The sequence below is a fragment of the Sceloporus occidentalis genome, unplaced genomic scaffold (assembly GCF_023333645.1).
Source record: "Sceloporus occidentalis isolate IW3139 unplaced genomic scaffold, rSceOcc1.0.p SCAF_85, whole genome shotgun sequence".
Lineage (NCBI taxonomy): Eukaryota > Metazoa > Chordata > Lepidosauria > Squamata > Phrynosomatidae > Sceloporus > Sceloporus occidentalis.
In genome coordinates, this window is record NW_028317065.1 from 890,420 (window position 1) to 903,709 (window position 13,290).

At 39.3% G+C, this 13,290-nt stretch overlaps 1 protein-coding gene across 1 annotated transcript in view; it reads left to right on the top strand.

Moving 5' to 3' along the window:
* The window catches only part of LOC149285049 (protein Hook homolog 3), a 35,718-nt gene that overhangs the window by 18,088 nt on the left and 4,340 nt on the right, over positions 1-13,290 (top strand). Inside the window, exons 7-16 of the mRNA XM_089495848.1 lie at positions 433-495; positions 753-836; positions 3,661-3,824; positions 4,746-4,886; positions 8,320-8,521; positions 8,966-9,076; positions 10,007-10,094; positions 10,183-10,252; positions 12,132-12,272; positions 12,367-12,454. Of these exons, the coding sequence (XP_089351974.1) occupies positions 433-495; positions 753-836; positions 3,661-3,824; positions 4,746-4,886; positions 8,320-8,521; positions 8,966-9,076; positions 10,007-10,094; positions 10,183-10,252; positions 12,132-12,272; positions 12,367-12,454 (1,152 nt within the window). The remainder of the gene's footprint in view (positions 1-432; positions 496-752; positions 837-3,660; positions 3,825-4,745; positions 4,887-8,319; positions 8,522-8,965; positions 9,077-10,006; positions 10,095-10,182; positions 10,253-12,131; positions 12,273-12,366; positions 12,455-13,290) is intronic.

Consider the following 13,290-nt stretch of genomic DNA (forward strand, 5'->3'; position numbering starts at 1 on the left):
ACATGCCCTATTCATTGTGATTTTCAAAAACACAACGCCTTGAAGGCAAGCCCCTGCTCTTTTGGCTATGCCGATCACGCCAGCGTGGTGGTGATGATGGGGGGACAGAGCTGTTGGGTTAACTTGACTTGGCTGCTAAGTGAAAATGAACATATGCCAAGATTCCCAGCGTCATTGTGTGACTGCTGCTGAGCCTTGTTCCTCAGTAAAAGGAGAGAGAGAGCGATGAGGGAAGAAAACTGTTTCCTTCCACATGCCCTGAAAAAGAGACATAACTGCCCTTAAAAATGGTCTCTCTTTTTACTACAAAGACAATGCAACATTTCCTATTTAGCTTTATCATATCCAGTTAACATTCATCCACTTTACCATTATCATTTTTATTGAAAATAGGTGCTTTCTTTTTCAGTGTCTTGTTTTCTCTAATTGCAGCTGATGAGTAAGGAAACGCCTGTCTCCATTGGAACGGACGCATATGCAGAGCTGGATCGTCAGGTAAGGGTTTTCTAGGGTTTGTGGAGAGAAAATCTATGTGATCATTTCATCTAATGTACCATTATACTGTGTATGTTATTTACTTTTGAATATGTCGGGTCTAGGGCCCTCAACCATTGACCTCTGGCCTAGAAACATCAAATTTACTCTAACCTTTTAGTTACAACTTTCCCAGATACAATCGCATATTCATCTCTCCATTAATAATAATGTTTTAATAGCTTTGATGTTAATACTTTTTACCTGGTTCTCAATAGTTGAAGAAGACACTTGAAGAGTTGAACGACGCTTTAGCAGCAAAAGAAGAAATAGCCCAACGATGCCACGAATTAGATATGCAGGTTAGTATTTTCCTCAACAAAACATCATCATTTTCTCGAACTGTACTTTAGAGCCTAGAAGTGATCTAACATGTAAGGCTAATTTCCATTAAAGTTTAACAAAAAAAAAAATGTGAATATTAGTTTTTTGTTAATTGAAAGTGACACATAGACAATCTGATCAGGAACTGTATAACATATACATCAATACCCACGTTCTAGAATAGTTATTCTTGTCACATGCCACAGCTTCATTACTCTGATATAAGAGAAATAATTCAAATAAAACATACGTTAACCTGGAGACCACCAAGATGCACTGGTAAGAAGAGAAAGCATATTATCTTTTATTTATATTGCTGGATATTATATATTTATATATCCAACAATTTACGCAGCACTTCTTACAACACATACAAAAGTAGAATTGACAAACTAAGATAAACAGATACATTAGGTAAAGAGGGCAGCTCGCAAGCTTACACTCCTTTAAGTGCTTCTGCAGGTCAGCTACGTTCCTTCCGTGTTATCTCTGCACATCAAATTACAACAGCGGTCACCAAGGACAGATGAAATTGTTGATTTAATATGATCATATTAACTAATTATGCAAAATGTCCAAATCTAAGAGAGAGCATCTTTAGATAACCAGATTTATCAGGTCCTGTCTCGTAAATGTGTACACCTAAAGTAATTGTTTTTAATAATTTACTGCTGGTCTAAGGTGATTGATTAAGGATGGAATCAGACCGAAGCAGCTGTTAGGTTTTTAGTTGTGATCAGCTCGTATAATTTATTGTGGTAATAATAATAATAATAAATGATATAACTTCCAGTACACCAACAAATATCTTCAACAGCAATGACTACGCCAATCTGAAATTCCTTAACGACTCTCTTGCTTTGCTTTTGTATTTAAACGAAGGCGTATTCTCTTCAAGACGAGCGAGATAAACTGAGGTTTGAATGTAATGAGCTAGACGAAAGGGTAAATGGTGAATGTCTTGTCCCCACAGCAGCATCCCCCCACAACTACTAACAAAATGCTGCTTTGGTTTGCATATGCTTTCGTTTTAAGATGTACTAATGATAGTTATGATTTTGTATATTGGACACACGCGTCACTTTGCTATGTTTCAGAAGGCAATATTTGTTTGTCCTTCTATTAACTATGCATGGTGTTTGGGTATTGTTTTAATATATACACTTGAGCAGTATCTGGTTGTGCATTAAGTAGGCGTTTTGGTTTTAATGTAAAAGGATTTAAAAAAACAAAACAACTTTATTGCCTATGTGGATGAATTGGTGTCTGGAGCCAGGTCCACTTAGGTTTCCACACCTCTCTTTCTGACCAACACAGAGCCCCAGACATGTATTAGAGCAGGGGCGTCCAACCTGCGGCCCTCCAGCTGCTGCAGGACTACCTCTCCCATACTCCTCGGCCAGCCCCTTAGCTGAAAGAGCATTATGGGAGATGTAGTCCTGCAGCAGCTGGAGGGCCGCAGGTTGGACGCCCCTGTATTAGAGTTTAGAAAAGTTTGAAGGCCTTCGACATTTTAACACGAGACTGTAAACTCAGCAAAGTATTAGGGAGAGCCTGATTCTCATTGACTTCATAATGTACTCAACTGCCTGTGTGTGCCTTATCTGATAAGCTCTCTTATTTAGGATCTAGATATGAATTGGTGTATTTTAGGTAGCATTATTACTGTGGTGAAGCGCACGGAGTTGCACAGTTTGCTATTGCTCGGGCACTGCACCTCCTTGGCTGCGTTTGTGAATAGCTGCATGAGAGCGGACTGAATCCACTTGTGTGCCTTTTGTCGCGCGCTGAGGCTGGATGTATTCCAGAAGAAGGACTTTAGCTGTAGCTCTCTAAAGATAGTGAGGATTACATTGAAGGTCAGTGGGGATGGATTAGTGTGGCAGTGGATCTTTGGTTAGAATGTACCAACACCAGTCTTATTTACTCTATTATTTTCATCATTATAACCTTCTTCCATATTTTAATATAATTTTTGTTTTAAAAATACTTGTCTTATAATAGGTAGCTTTTTTTCAGCACAATAATAAATATGATATTGCTGATTCCGTTAGTTGTAGTTATATCCCCCTTGTTCCTTTTAACATAAAGCTATATGGTTTGGGACACTCAAAATAAGAGGGCTGTTTTACTCTAATGAAGTACAGGCTAAACATTAGAGTCTTAAATGGCCAATTTTGCTGCCCCTGACTGTCCTCCAAAAGAAGAATGGATATTAAGGCATTTTGCAAGAGGAACATCTCGGTGAAAGGGACCATATAGCTATCGTATGCATTAAAGTGCATGGCTGGAGTGTCCCCCAAGTGACCCACAGATAGTGGGTTCAGTTAACACTTAGGTTTTCGATCGTCCGTGTCTTGCATCTGGAACAAGAATACAGTTTATATTTTCATGGTTAAAATTTAGGCCGGTGTATAGATCGGGGTGGCAATCGGGATTGTAAAAATAAAAATATCTATTTTGAAATTTGCCATGCAGCCTGATATGCCAATGAAACCTTTACCCGTACAAGACCTTATGAGTATTTTATGCAGGGGCGCAGCCTATCGAGTTAAAATAATGTTACTTTGTTCCTGTTCTGTACTAGTAGAGATCTTAGGAAACAAATATTAAGGGTTGTTTTTTCTGCCAGGTGATATTGACCTTAAGTGCTAAAATGAAACCAAGCTGCACTTCTAACACAGATGCGACCACAGTGTGTGACTGGCATGCGTTATAGACGTTGATGTGGGAGAAAAGCAGCCTGTTGTGCAGATAGGCTGCTTAAAATGAACAGTTTTACGATGCATTTTATTGTCTTAGGTTGCTGGACTTCAAGAAGAGAAGAGCAGTTTGCTTGCTGAGAACCAGGTTCTGATGGAACGTTTGAACCAGTCCGACTCCCTAGAAGATCCCAACAGCCCAGCAGGTAGACGGCATCTGCAACTTCAAACCCAGCTTGAACAACTGCAGGAGGAAACATTTAGGTATGGTGGCGGGATGGGGCCTCTAAAACTAATACTTAGAGGGTCTGAGCACCTTTGTTTTCCATGCAAAATAAGCGAAGTTACCCACAAACATATAGAATATGTAAAATAATGATAGCTTTCATGCTGTATAAGGTACACTTGGGTCTCATTTTCTAATGCGAGATTTACCAGATCACTATTCTGTGATATGTAGCCTTTGGCTCCTGCTGCCTGATGTCCTGTGCAGACTAATGCCTGATGTATGTGCAAGTCTCTAGCTGAGAGATACACGGATGTCCTATGAAATAAATCAGTGTATGCTGCAGATAGAAGTACAATTCTGCAAAAATAAATATGTTCTTTGATGTGGAAGAATAACTAAATTATTCATTCTACCTGTATGGCTTGTGCGTTTTGTTTGTCGATCAGTGTAATTGTCTTAGAGATACAGGTACTCCTCGACTTACAATGGGGTTGGGTTCTGATGAACCCATCGTATACTGAAAATATTGTATGTCGAATTCACATATCGCCACATGTTCTGTACCTGTATCATCCTTGGGTAATCAAGTCAATGTACCACCGTATGGAACCACCGAAAAATGAGAAGTATTAGTTTTCTCGCTTTTTAACCTTGAATGCATATGCCAAGGTTGTCCAACCTGCGGCTCTCCAGCTACTGCAGGACTACATCTCCCATACTCCTCAGCCAGCCCCTTAGCTGAAAGAGCATTATGGGAGATGTAGTCCTGCAGCGGCTGGGGGGCCGCAGGTTTGGCATATGCTATGGTGACCATTGCTGAACAGAGTCTAACAGAAGATTTGGAGAGATTGTTTTGTCCGCTAGGCAGATCGTGGCAAAGGTTTGCAGGTATCCTGTTAATTACTGGATTTCTTGTCTAACCATGGCTGATTTTTTTTCCCTGCCAACTGTAATAGGCTCGAGGCGTCCAAAGATGATTATAGGATACGATGTGAAGAGCTAGAGAAGGAAATTTCGGAATTAAGACAACAGAATGAAGATTTAACCACACTTGCAGATGAGGCTCAGTCACTCAAAGATGAAATAGATGTCTTAAGGTAACTTTTTCCCATTTATTGGTGCAACCCATATTTTCATTGTGAAGAGAGATTTGCACGTCCTACAAACCTTGATTGTAGTATTATACTTAGATCCAATAAAAATCAATGTAATGACATTTATAGCTAAAAATAAGCAGAACAACAAGTATCAGAAACCTATCTTCGAAGCACAAGGACACAGCTATTTTATCTACGGCTCTTGTAATGTGCATCGCTATCCTTTCCGCTGGCATAATCTGCTAATTTTTGGTTCTATTTATCACAGTGTTCTACAACTTCAAATCTCTAGTAATGTGTATGTAAGTAACAGAATGTATTTACGGTAAATAGTATTCTTTTTCTTCTCACATAGCTGTCATAAAGTCATGCAAAATGTCGTAGTAAAGCCATACCCTTAGCCATATCTCTAACAATACCCCTTAAAACAAACACACTTTTTAAATGTTGAGAGGTATAATATGATTTGTAAAAGGGCTTGCTAGATGGTTTATGTTTGATGAAGGGTAATTTTACTTATTTATAGGGCTGCAACTAACGATTATTTTCATAATCGATTAGTTGGCCGATTATTTTTTCGATTAATCGGATAAAAAAAATGAATGTAAATTTTTCATTTATTTAAAATAATGTAATAAACGAATTATATTAAATACAAACAGCATAATAAAAAAACTTTGATAAAATGCATTTCTTGCCTTTATTTCGCTACCAGCCCCCCCCCAATTTATGCACGTTTGAGCCCAGGCTTGCCACGCTGCCTCCCAGACATGCCACTCCACGCTGCCTGCCACATATGCCACTCCACGCTGCCCCCCACATATGCCACTCCACGCTGCCTCCCACATATGCCACTCCACGCTGCCTCCCACATATGCCACTCCACGCTGCCTCCCACATATGCCACTCCACTCTGCCTCCCACATATGCCACTCCACGCTGCCTCCCACATATGCCACTCCACGCTGCCTCCCACATATGCCACTCCACTCTGCCTCCCACATATGTCACTCCACTCTACCCCCACATATGCCACTGTGCCTGATACACCTTATACCCTGATACACCACTCCATCCTCCCCAGACATGCCACACTGCCCTCCCCACATATGCCACTCCACTCTACCCCCAGATATGCCACTGTGGCCCCAGATCTGCCTTATACACCCTGATACACCACTCTGTCCTCCCCAGACATGCCACACTGCCCTCCCCACATATGCCTTATATACCCTATATGCCTTATACCCCCAGATATGTCACTCCGTCCTCCCCAGATATGCCTTATACCCCCCAGATATCTCATAGTCCCCTCATAGAGTCACAGACCATACTTTTATAAATAAGTACTGGGTTAATCTTCACTGCCCCCAGGATTTAGATTCCCCTCGGTTTGCCCCCCTTTATCTCTAACTGCACCTTAAGTTAACTTTAATAAATTAATTAAATTAACCCTCAGTCCTCATCATTAAATTAACCCTAAACACCCCATTAACCATAGCTTCTCCTAAATTAACCCTAAACACACCATTAACCATAGCTGCCCCTAAATTAACCCTAAACACCCTATTAACCATAGCTGCCCCTAAATTAACCCTAAACACCCCATTAACCATAACTGCCCCTAAATGAACCCTAAACACCCCATTAACCAGAACAGCCCCTAAATTAACTCCCACCTCCCCTAACTTTCAGTAACCCAAATATTAATTTTATACTTAGTTAGATGAGTGTCACAGCCATGTGGTTCTGGCCTTCTGGGAGAAGGAAGGGGGCGGGACCAGTTGTCACAGTGATTACAGGGAGGGACTGGTAAGTAGGAGTTGCTGCTGTGAGTCAGACTAAACGGATTATATAATGAGGGGTATTTTTCAGAGCGTTTGCTCTGAAAAAACCCTCATTTAATAATCGATAAAAATCGATTCAACTAATCGATAATGAAATTCGTTGGCAACGATTTTCATTATCGATTATTATCGATTTTATCGATTAGTTGTTGCAGCCCTACTTATTTATACGTATACTTATTTTTGTTCTATACATATCAGTCACATATATTTTTGCCATTTGAAGTATTTAGTACTTAGGGGTACTTAGTGTGCTTTTTATTGTTTTTTTAACCCTTTCAGTGTCTTATGCCAATACAGCCCTGACTGTACGCCGGTTTAGCCACATGCACATCATCTGTGTCCAGTGTTTAGTGGGTTCTTGTATACATATAGAGATGGCTTACTTATTATTTCATTTATTTTTAACTTTATGAATTAAAAGTTATGTCATATCTATACTTTGGGTGTTGCTTTCTGAACACTTTTCTTTTGGTATTGAGTGTAACGGGTTATCCTTGCATTTTTCTGTTTATTATTTAGCACTTCTTCTTCTATTTTTTTTTTTTTTTTTTTTTTTTAATTACATTATATGTAAGCTAAGAAACGCAGTATAAATGGGTAGCTTTAAGATGGTTGAACATTAAGCTAGCAGAGTTCTGTCCAGCGAGTCCCCAAGCAGCTACTTTGCCTATATAATAGCACCGTATCTAAAGGCGTTATCTGACCGCATAGTTGAAGTTAGCGAAGTATTCCTAGCAGTGATTTTCCCAGTGACCAAAGCATTTGTATGAGGGATCTGTTCTGATTTCTGTGCAGCTCTGTACTCGGGTCACCCTGGTGACACCACAGGCCTATTTATGAACCCAACAGAGAGCAGATTGTAAGCCCTAAACGCCTCATTGTGTTTGGCCAGCAAAAAAAACTATTTCTGACTTGCTCCATGGATGCGTCAAACCCTATTATAAGAGAACAGTTCAATTGTTCTTACAAATTGTCTCAGTCTTATGACTTTCAGAGGGGGACACTATCGTAATGAGAACGCAAGTGGTTTCCACATTGTCTATAATTATTTATACACACACTTCAACTATATTTTTCCCAGTAGCCACACTCTTGTACTGAATAACGTCTTTTTGGGGGTTTGCTTTTACTTAGAACCTCAATGGCCTAGAAGCACTAAGATGCGAAAATCCTCTCCAGTCCCACAATGCTATGCTATGACCCCTTTTTGTCCTGTGTTATGATTTGAGCCTTATGCTTTGTATTGCCTTCTACTGGAAATTCAGATAGAGTAGAATGATACTGGAAGTTGAGGTCTCTTCTCTTACCTTAGTATATATTATGCGTGGTAACCCCAATTCTCATTACCTAAGCTTCTTTGGCCTCACCTTTATAGTATGACTTAAACATGGGGTTGTGTTGTACCCAAGAATATTTAGTCCAAAATACATTATGATCACAAGTTTTATAGCAAACTTTGAGGTGTTTAGGAGCAAAAGAATACCTAGATGGTAGAAGAATAGGTTATACCTCATGTAATTGCTCATTGGCATGTGACCCTTTTGACAAAAAAACCCCACACCTTTTCATTTTCTTATTCATAGGCATTCATCTGACAAAGTGTCCAAGCTTGAGAGCCAAGTCGAGGCATATAAAAAGAAACTGGAGGACCTTGGAGATTTACGAAGGCAGGTGAAGCTTTTAGAGGAAAAAAACACCATGTATATGCAGAATACCGTCAGCTTAGAAGAAGAACTCAGGAAAGCCAACGCTTCTAAAGGCCAGCTGGAAACCTACAAGAGACAGGTAAAGCTACGCTAAGCCACAGTTGGGGTCTCTTAAGCTGTGTATTCACATTAATCTTCCGTTTCCAATGCAGTGCCTTTGTTGGCTCTGGCTTGCATCCGTATTATTCCCATGGGTTGTTTGCTTGTTGGTGGTGGGGGAAGGCAAGGTGTGCTACAGTAAGAAAACTATGGATTATGCCTAATAGCGTTAGTGTGCAGTGTGCATGCGGTTGATTGAGGAATCCAACAGTATACCCCGGCAACCTGAACGTCTTACCCTCCGGTCAATGTCATCTGCTGCTGAACCTCTGTGACCTGTTTTTGTGTGTGGGATTTTATATATATATATATATATATATATATATATATATATATATATATATATATATATATATATATATATTTTTATTTTTTTTTTTGCCCCTACTGCTCATTTAAATGAAGTGTTTTGCTTCTTAAACAGGTGGTAGAACTTCAGAATCGACTCTCTGAGGAATCTAAAAAAGCTGATAAGCTGGATTTTGAGTACAAACGACTAAAAGAAAAAATTGACAGTTTGCAGAAGGAGAAAGATGTAAGTCTGCCTTCCTTCATTCTTACTATCTTAATATAAAGATGAAACTGCAGTGATGAGGCACATACTCTTGTACACTATCTTTCTCGGATTATGCCTTGCATCTCCCCTGCAGCACAATACTGCAAGGAGTCCCTCATTTATGCTTTCAAGTGATCCTCTGTTTTTATTTTTTTTGTTTTTTTGTTGTTTTTTTTTGCGGAATCCATTAATGTGCCTGGAGGCTTGTCTTCTCTCATTCATGTCCATATGTATGATTTTGCTGTTTTTCTTTTTTTCTTAATGGTACGTTGGTGAACTTTTAGAAGAGATGCAACACTAAAATAATCCAAGGAAGGTAGACGGGGAAAAATTAAAAGCCATATGTGTGGCCTATAAAAAAGGGAATCCATTTTTTTTTCCCAGATGTCTGTGACAGGTGGGCTGTCATGGATTTTAATTACGAGCGATCATGGTTTCAAATGATAAAAGCTTATGAAATAGTAAATGTTGTCCAGATTTAGTATATATTGGAGACCGTTTTTGCCATACATTTCCTGTACTTTCCCTTTAAAGCTAAGTATTGGGTTAAATCATTGCACGTTTCATAAGTGGTTTTCAAGTTGACTGGAAGAAGAGCTCATTTCAAGATATTTTCCCATAACCAACTTGAGATATATTTAAAGATGAGAAAGTAATCATAAAATTATACTTTTAATGTAAGGGGGGTTTTACTGCACTGAGAGCCTCCCAGCAGAAATAGCAGACGTTAATAGAGTGAGGGGACTTAAACATACATGGGATAGACAAAAAGGACATCCTAAATGTAAGACAAGACTAAGGTGCCGTGTAAGGTTTTTTTATCTTAGAGCAAGTAGAAAGAAATGGGTAGAGCAGACTGTCCCGCTGGCACTTACCAATCATCATCTGTGTTTCTGTTTCGTATGCCAGAGGTTAAGAACAGAAAGAGATTCTCTGAAGGAAACCATAGAGGAGCTTCGATGTGTTCAAGCTCAGGAAGGGCAGCTCACCACAGCAGGTAAAGAACTGATTGTTAACCAATAAGAGATTTATACACGTAACTTATTTGTGCCGTATTTTTTTTGAAAATGGATTCACCTCCACAGGTTTGCTGCCTTTGGGCAACCAGGAAACATCAGACAGCTTGGCAGCAGAAATAGTGACACCTGAAATAAAGTAAGTGCTGCCTCGTTCTCTTTACCGCCATATACTCTGCGCATTTTTGCAAGTTTTCTTTATTACACTTATTCATATACCGTATTTGCTCAATTATAAGACGACCCTGATTATAAGACGACCCCCCCAAAATCTGAATATTAATTTAGGAAAAAAAGAAAAAGCCTGAATATAAGACGACCCTATAGGAAAAAAGTTTTACCAGTAAATGTTAATTCATGTAAACTATTACATTTTTTAATAAAAGCTATGATTGAGAAAAATATTTTTTTGTTTTTATTTCCTTGTATTTTCCAACCTGCCCCCCAGTTACGCACTTCTGCCCCAAGGCTTGCCACTCCAATATCGCACTGTGGCCCATGATATGCCTTTTAACCCTCTATATGCCACTGTGCCCCATGATATGCCTTTTAACCCCCTATGTGCTACTCTGGCTCCAGAAATGCCTTATACCCCTATATGCCACTCTGGCATTTAGGGGGTTAAAAGGCATATTATGGGGCAGAGTGGCATATAGGGAGGTATAAGGCATTTCAGGAGGCAGAGTGGCGTTCAGGGAGTTAAAAGGCATTTCATAGAGCACTCTGCCTCCAGAAATGCCCTATGCCCCCATTTAACACCCCCCCCACACACACACACACACTTACCGGTGCTTCCAATATTTCCTGCTGTATACCGGGGCAGCAGTCTTCCTTAAGCTGCAGCCGGAAGGAGGTGTGGCTAGCAGCGGGGGTTGTCTGCGTCCGTCGCGCAGACCTTCCCTGGCTGTCAGAGATCAGAGTTCCCCGCACTGGCACCGGCACCGGTGCCCGATGGACGCAGACAACCCACGCTGCTAGCCACACCTCCATCCGGCTGCAGCGGAAGTTGTCTACGCGGATCGCGTGGACGTCAACCCGCTGCCCCGGTATACAGCAGGAAAATTGGAAGCACCGGTAAGTGTGTGTGGGGTGGGGTGGGGGGGAGTGTTAAATGGGGGGGGAGACAGAAGGGTCCAGGTCCCCTGCAGCGGTGCGGGGGATCTGGATCTTAGTCTCATAGTCAGACCTCTATTTGAGGTCTAATTATAAGACGACCCCGATTAGAAGACGAGGGGTATTTTTCAGAGCATTTGCTCTGAAAAAAACCCTCGTTTTATAATCGAGCAAATACGGTATATTTATATTCCTATGAATCCACAAAATGGTATGCAGCTATGGAGCAAGGTGATTTGATTGAAGTGGCTGTATTGTATTGAAGGATCATATGTAAATACCGATAACAAATTATGTGGAAAATTATGTGGTCGATGCAGAGTTCATACTAGTCCTGTTCCAGCTCTTCTTATAAATTTAACACTATGGACACCATTAGAAACATCATCCTCTTGCATGTTCAAAACCTTCCTACAAATCCCTTCCTTTTGTTTAAAAAAAAAAAAATGCATTTTTCATAATTATTTTTTGGAAGCCATTTATAAGTTTTCGCTGTAGAAACCTAAAAAAGATTCCTAACAATTATATTGTTATCTGATAATTTTAAAATATTAGAGAGCACAATGTTTTGTCTAAGTGGAACAGCACCTTCAAACGCTCAAGGACACCTGGCAGCCATGGTGTGTGTATAAAACAATAAGTAATAATGGTGTTCTCCTTTTTCAACACTTTAAGTTTGGGAGATTTGACAAGCAGAAATTCATATACCTCCGCCTCATCTCTAAATCTTACCAACGTGGCCGTCTTCATCTCCTGCTTGTCAACTTGTTTGTAATCCCAATGTGCTGCACAGGAACGCTGGAGCTTTATAAATAATGCTCATACATTGTGCTACAGTTTGGCGTTAATATTGAAATTTCAAATAAACAGATCGCTCTACAAATTGATTTTTGATGTCTCTTTAGGGAAAAACTAATTCGCCTCCAACACGAAAATAAGATGCTGAAAATTAACCAAGAAGGATCCGACAATGAAAAAATATCCCTTTTACAAAGTTTGCTTGATGATGCAAACATGCGCAAAAATGAACTGGAGACTGAAAACAGGTAAAAATTGATCCAAATGATCTTTTATATATTATTCTTAACAAATGTTTTATTTGTTAAAATTGGTATGTGTGTTCTTTTGTTTTGTTTGCAGGTTGGTTAACCAAAGGCTTTTGGAAGTACAGTCCCAAGTAGAAGAACTACAGAAATCTTTACAGGAACAAGGGGCCAAAGCCGAGGATGTAAGTTGTCAAAAAATATGCTTTTTTACTTTGTATGTATGTTTTATGTGAACCATCACTGGTTCCTGGAACCTTTCCAGGTCCTGAGCCTAATTCCACAAGAAAGGATAGCTGGGGTCATCTCATCGTTACCCCCATGTCTACAACATAGTCTTTTGATATATGATATGATTTAAAAAAAAACCACATACACAAATGGCTGTAGGAGAGGTGGGGAAGTAATTGCATGGGTAAAACAGTAACCGTTATGCAAGGAAAGTTAATATTTATGCATGTTATCTAATTAGTGTTCAAACAAGCAGCCATACTTACAATGATAGTCTGTGGTAAACAGCCGTAGGAGATGCCTACCTACTTCCTACGCTTACTTACAGAGCCAGCTTAAATAACAGTATATCATTAGTTAATGTCGGTGTGGGATGTATATCATGGCTTGTAGTGATACAGAAAGTTTCAATAACAAGCACATTGTTCTGTATTATAGACAAGCTCTGGCAAGGATTCTGCATGTTAGTTTTTTCAATTACTTTAAAGGCTTGACAAATCCTAGCAGCCTGGTAGCTTATGTGTATGTATATGTATATATATATATGTATATGTATATATATATGTATATGTATATATAAATATATATGTGTGTGTGTGTGTGTATATATGTATATATGTATGTAATTATAATATGACTATGGGTGTTAACTAAAGAAAGACAGCGCTCAAAGAAAGTGTGAATATAAAAATATATATAATTTATTGATTATACTATAAATAAAAGAAACAAACATGTTAGGAATCCATACAAAGCAAAAAGAAAACATACAAAAAAAAGCATCGTATGT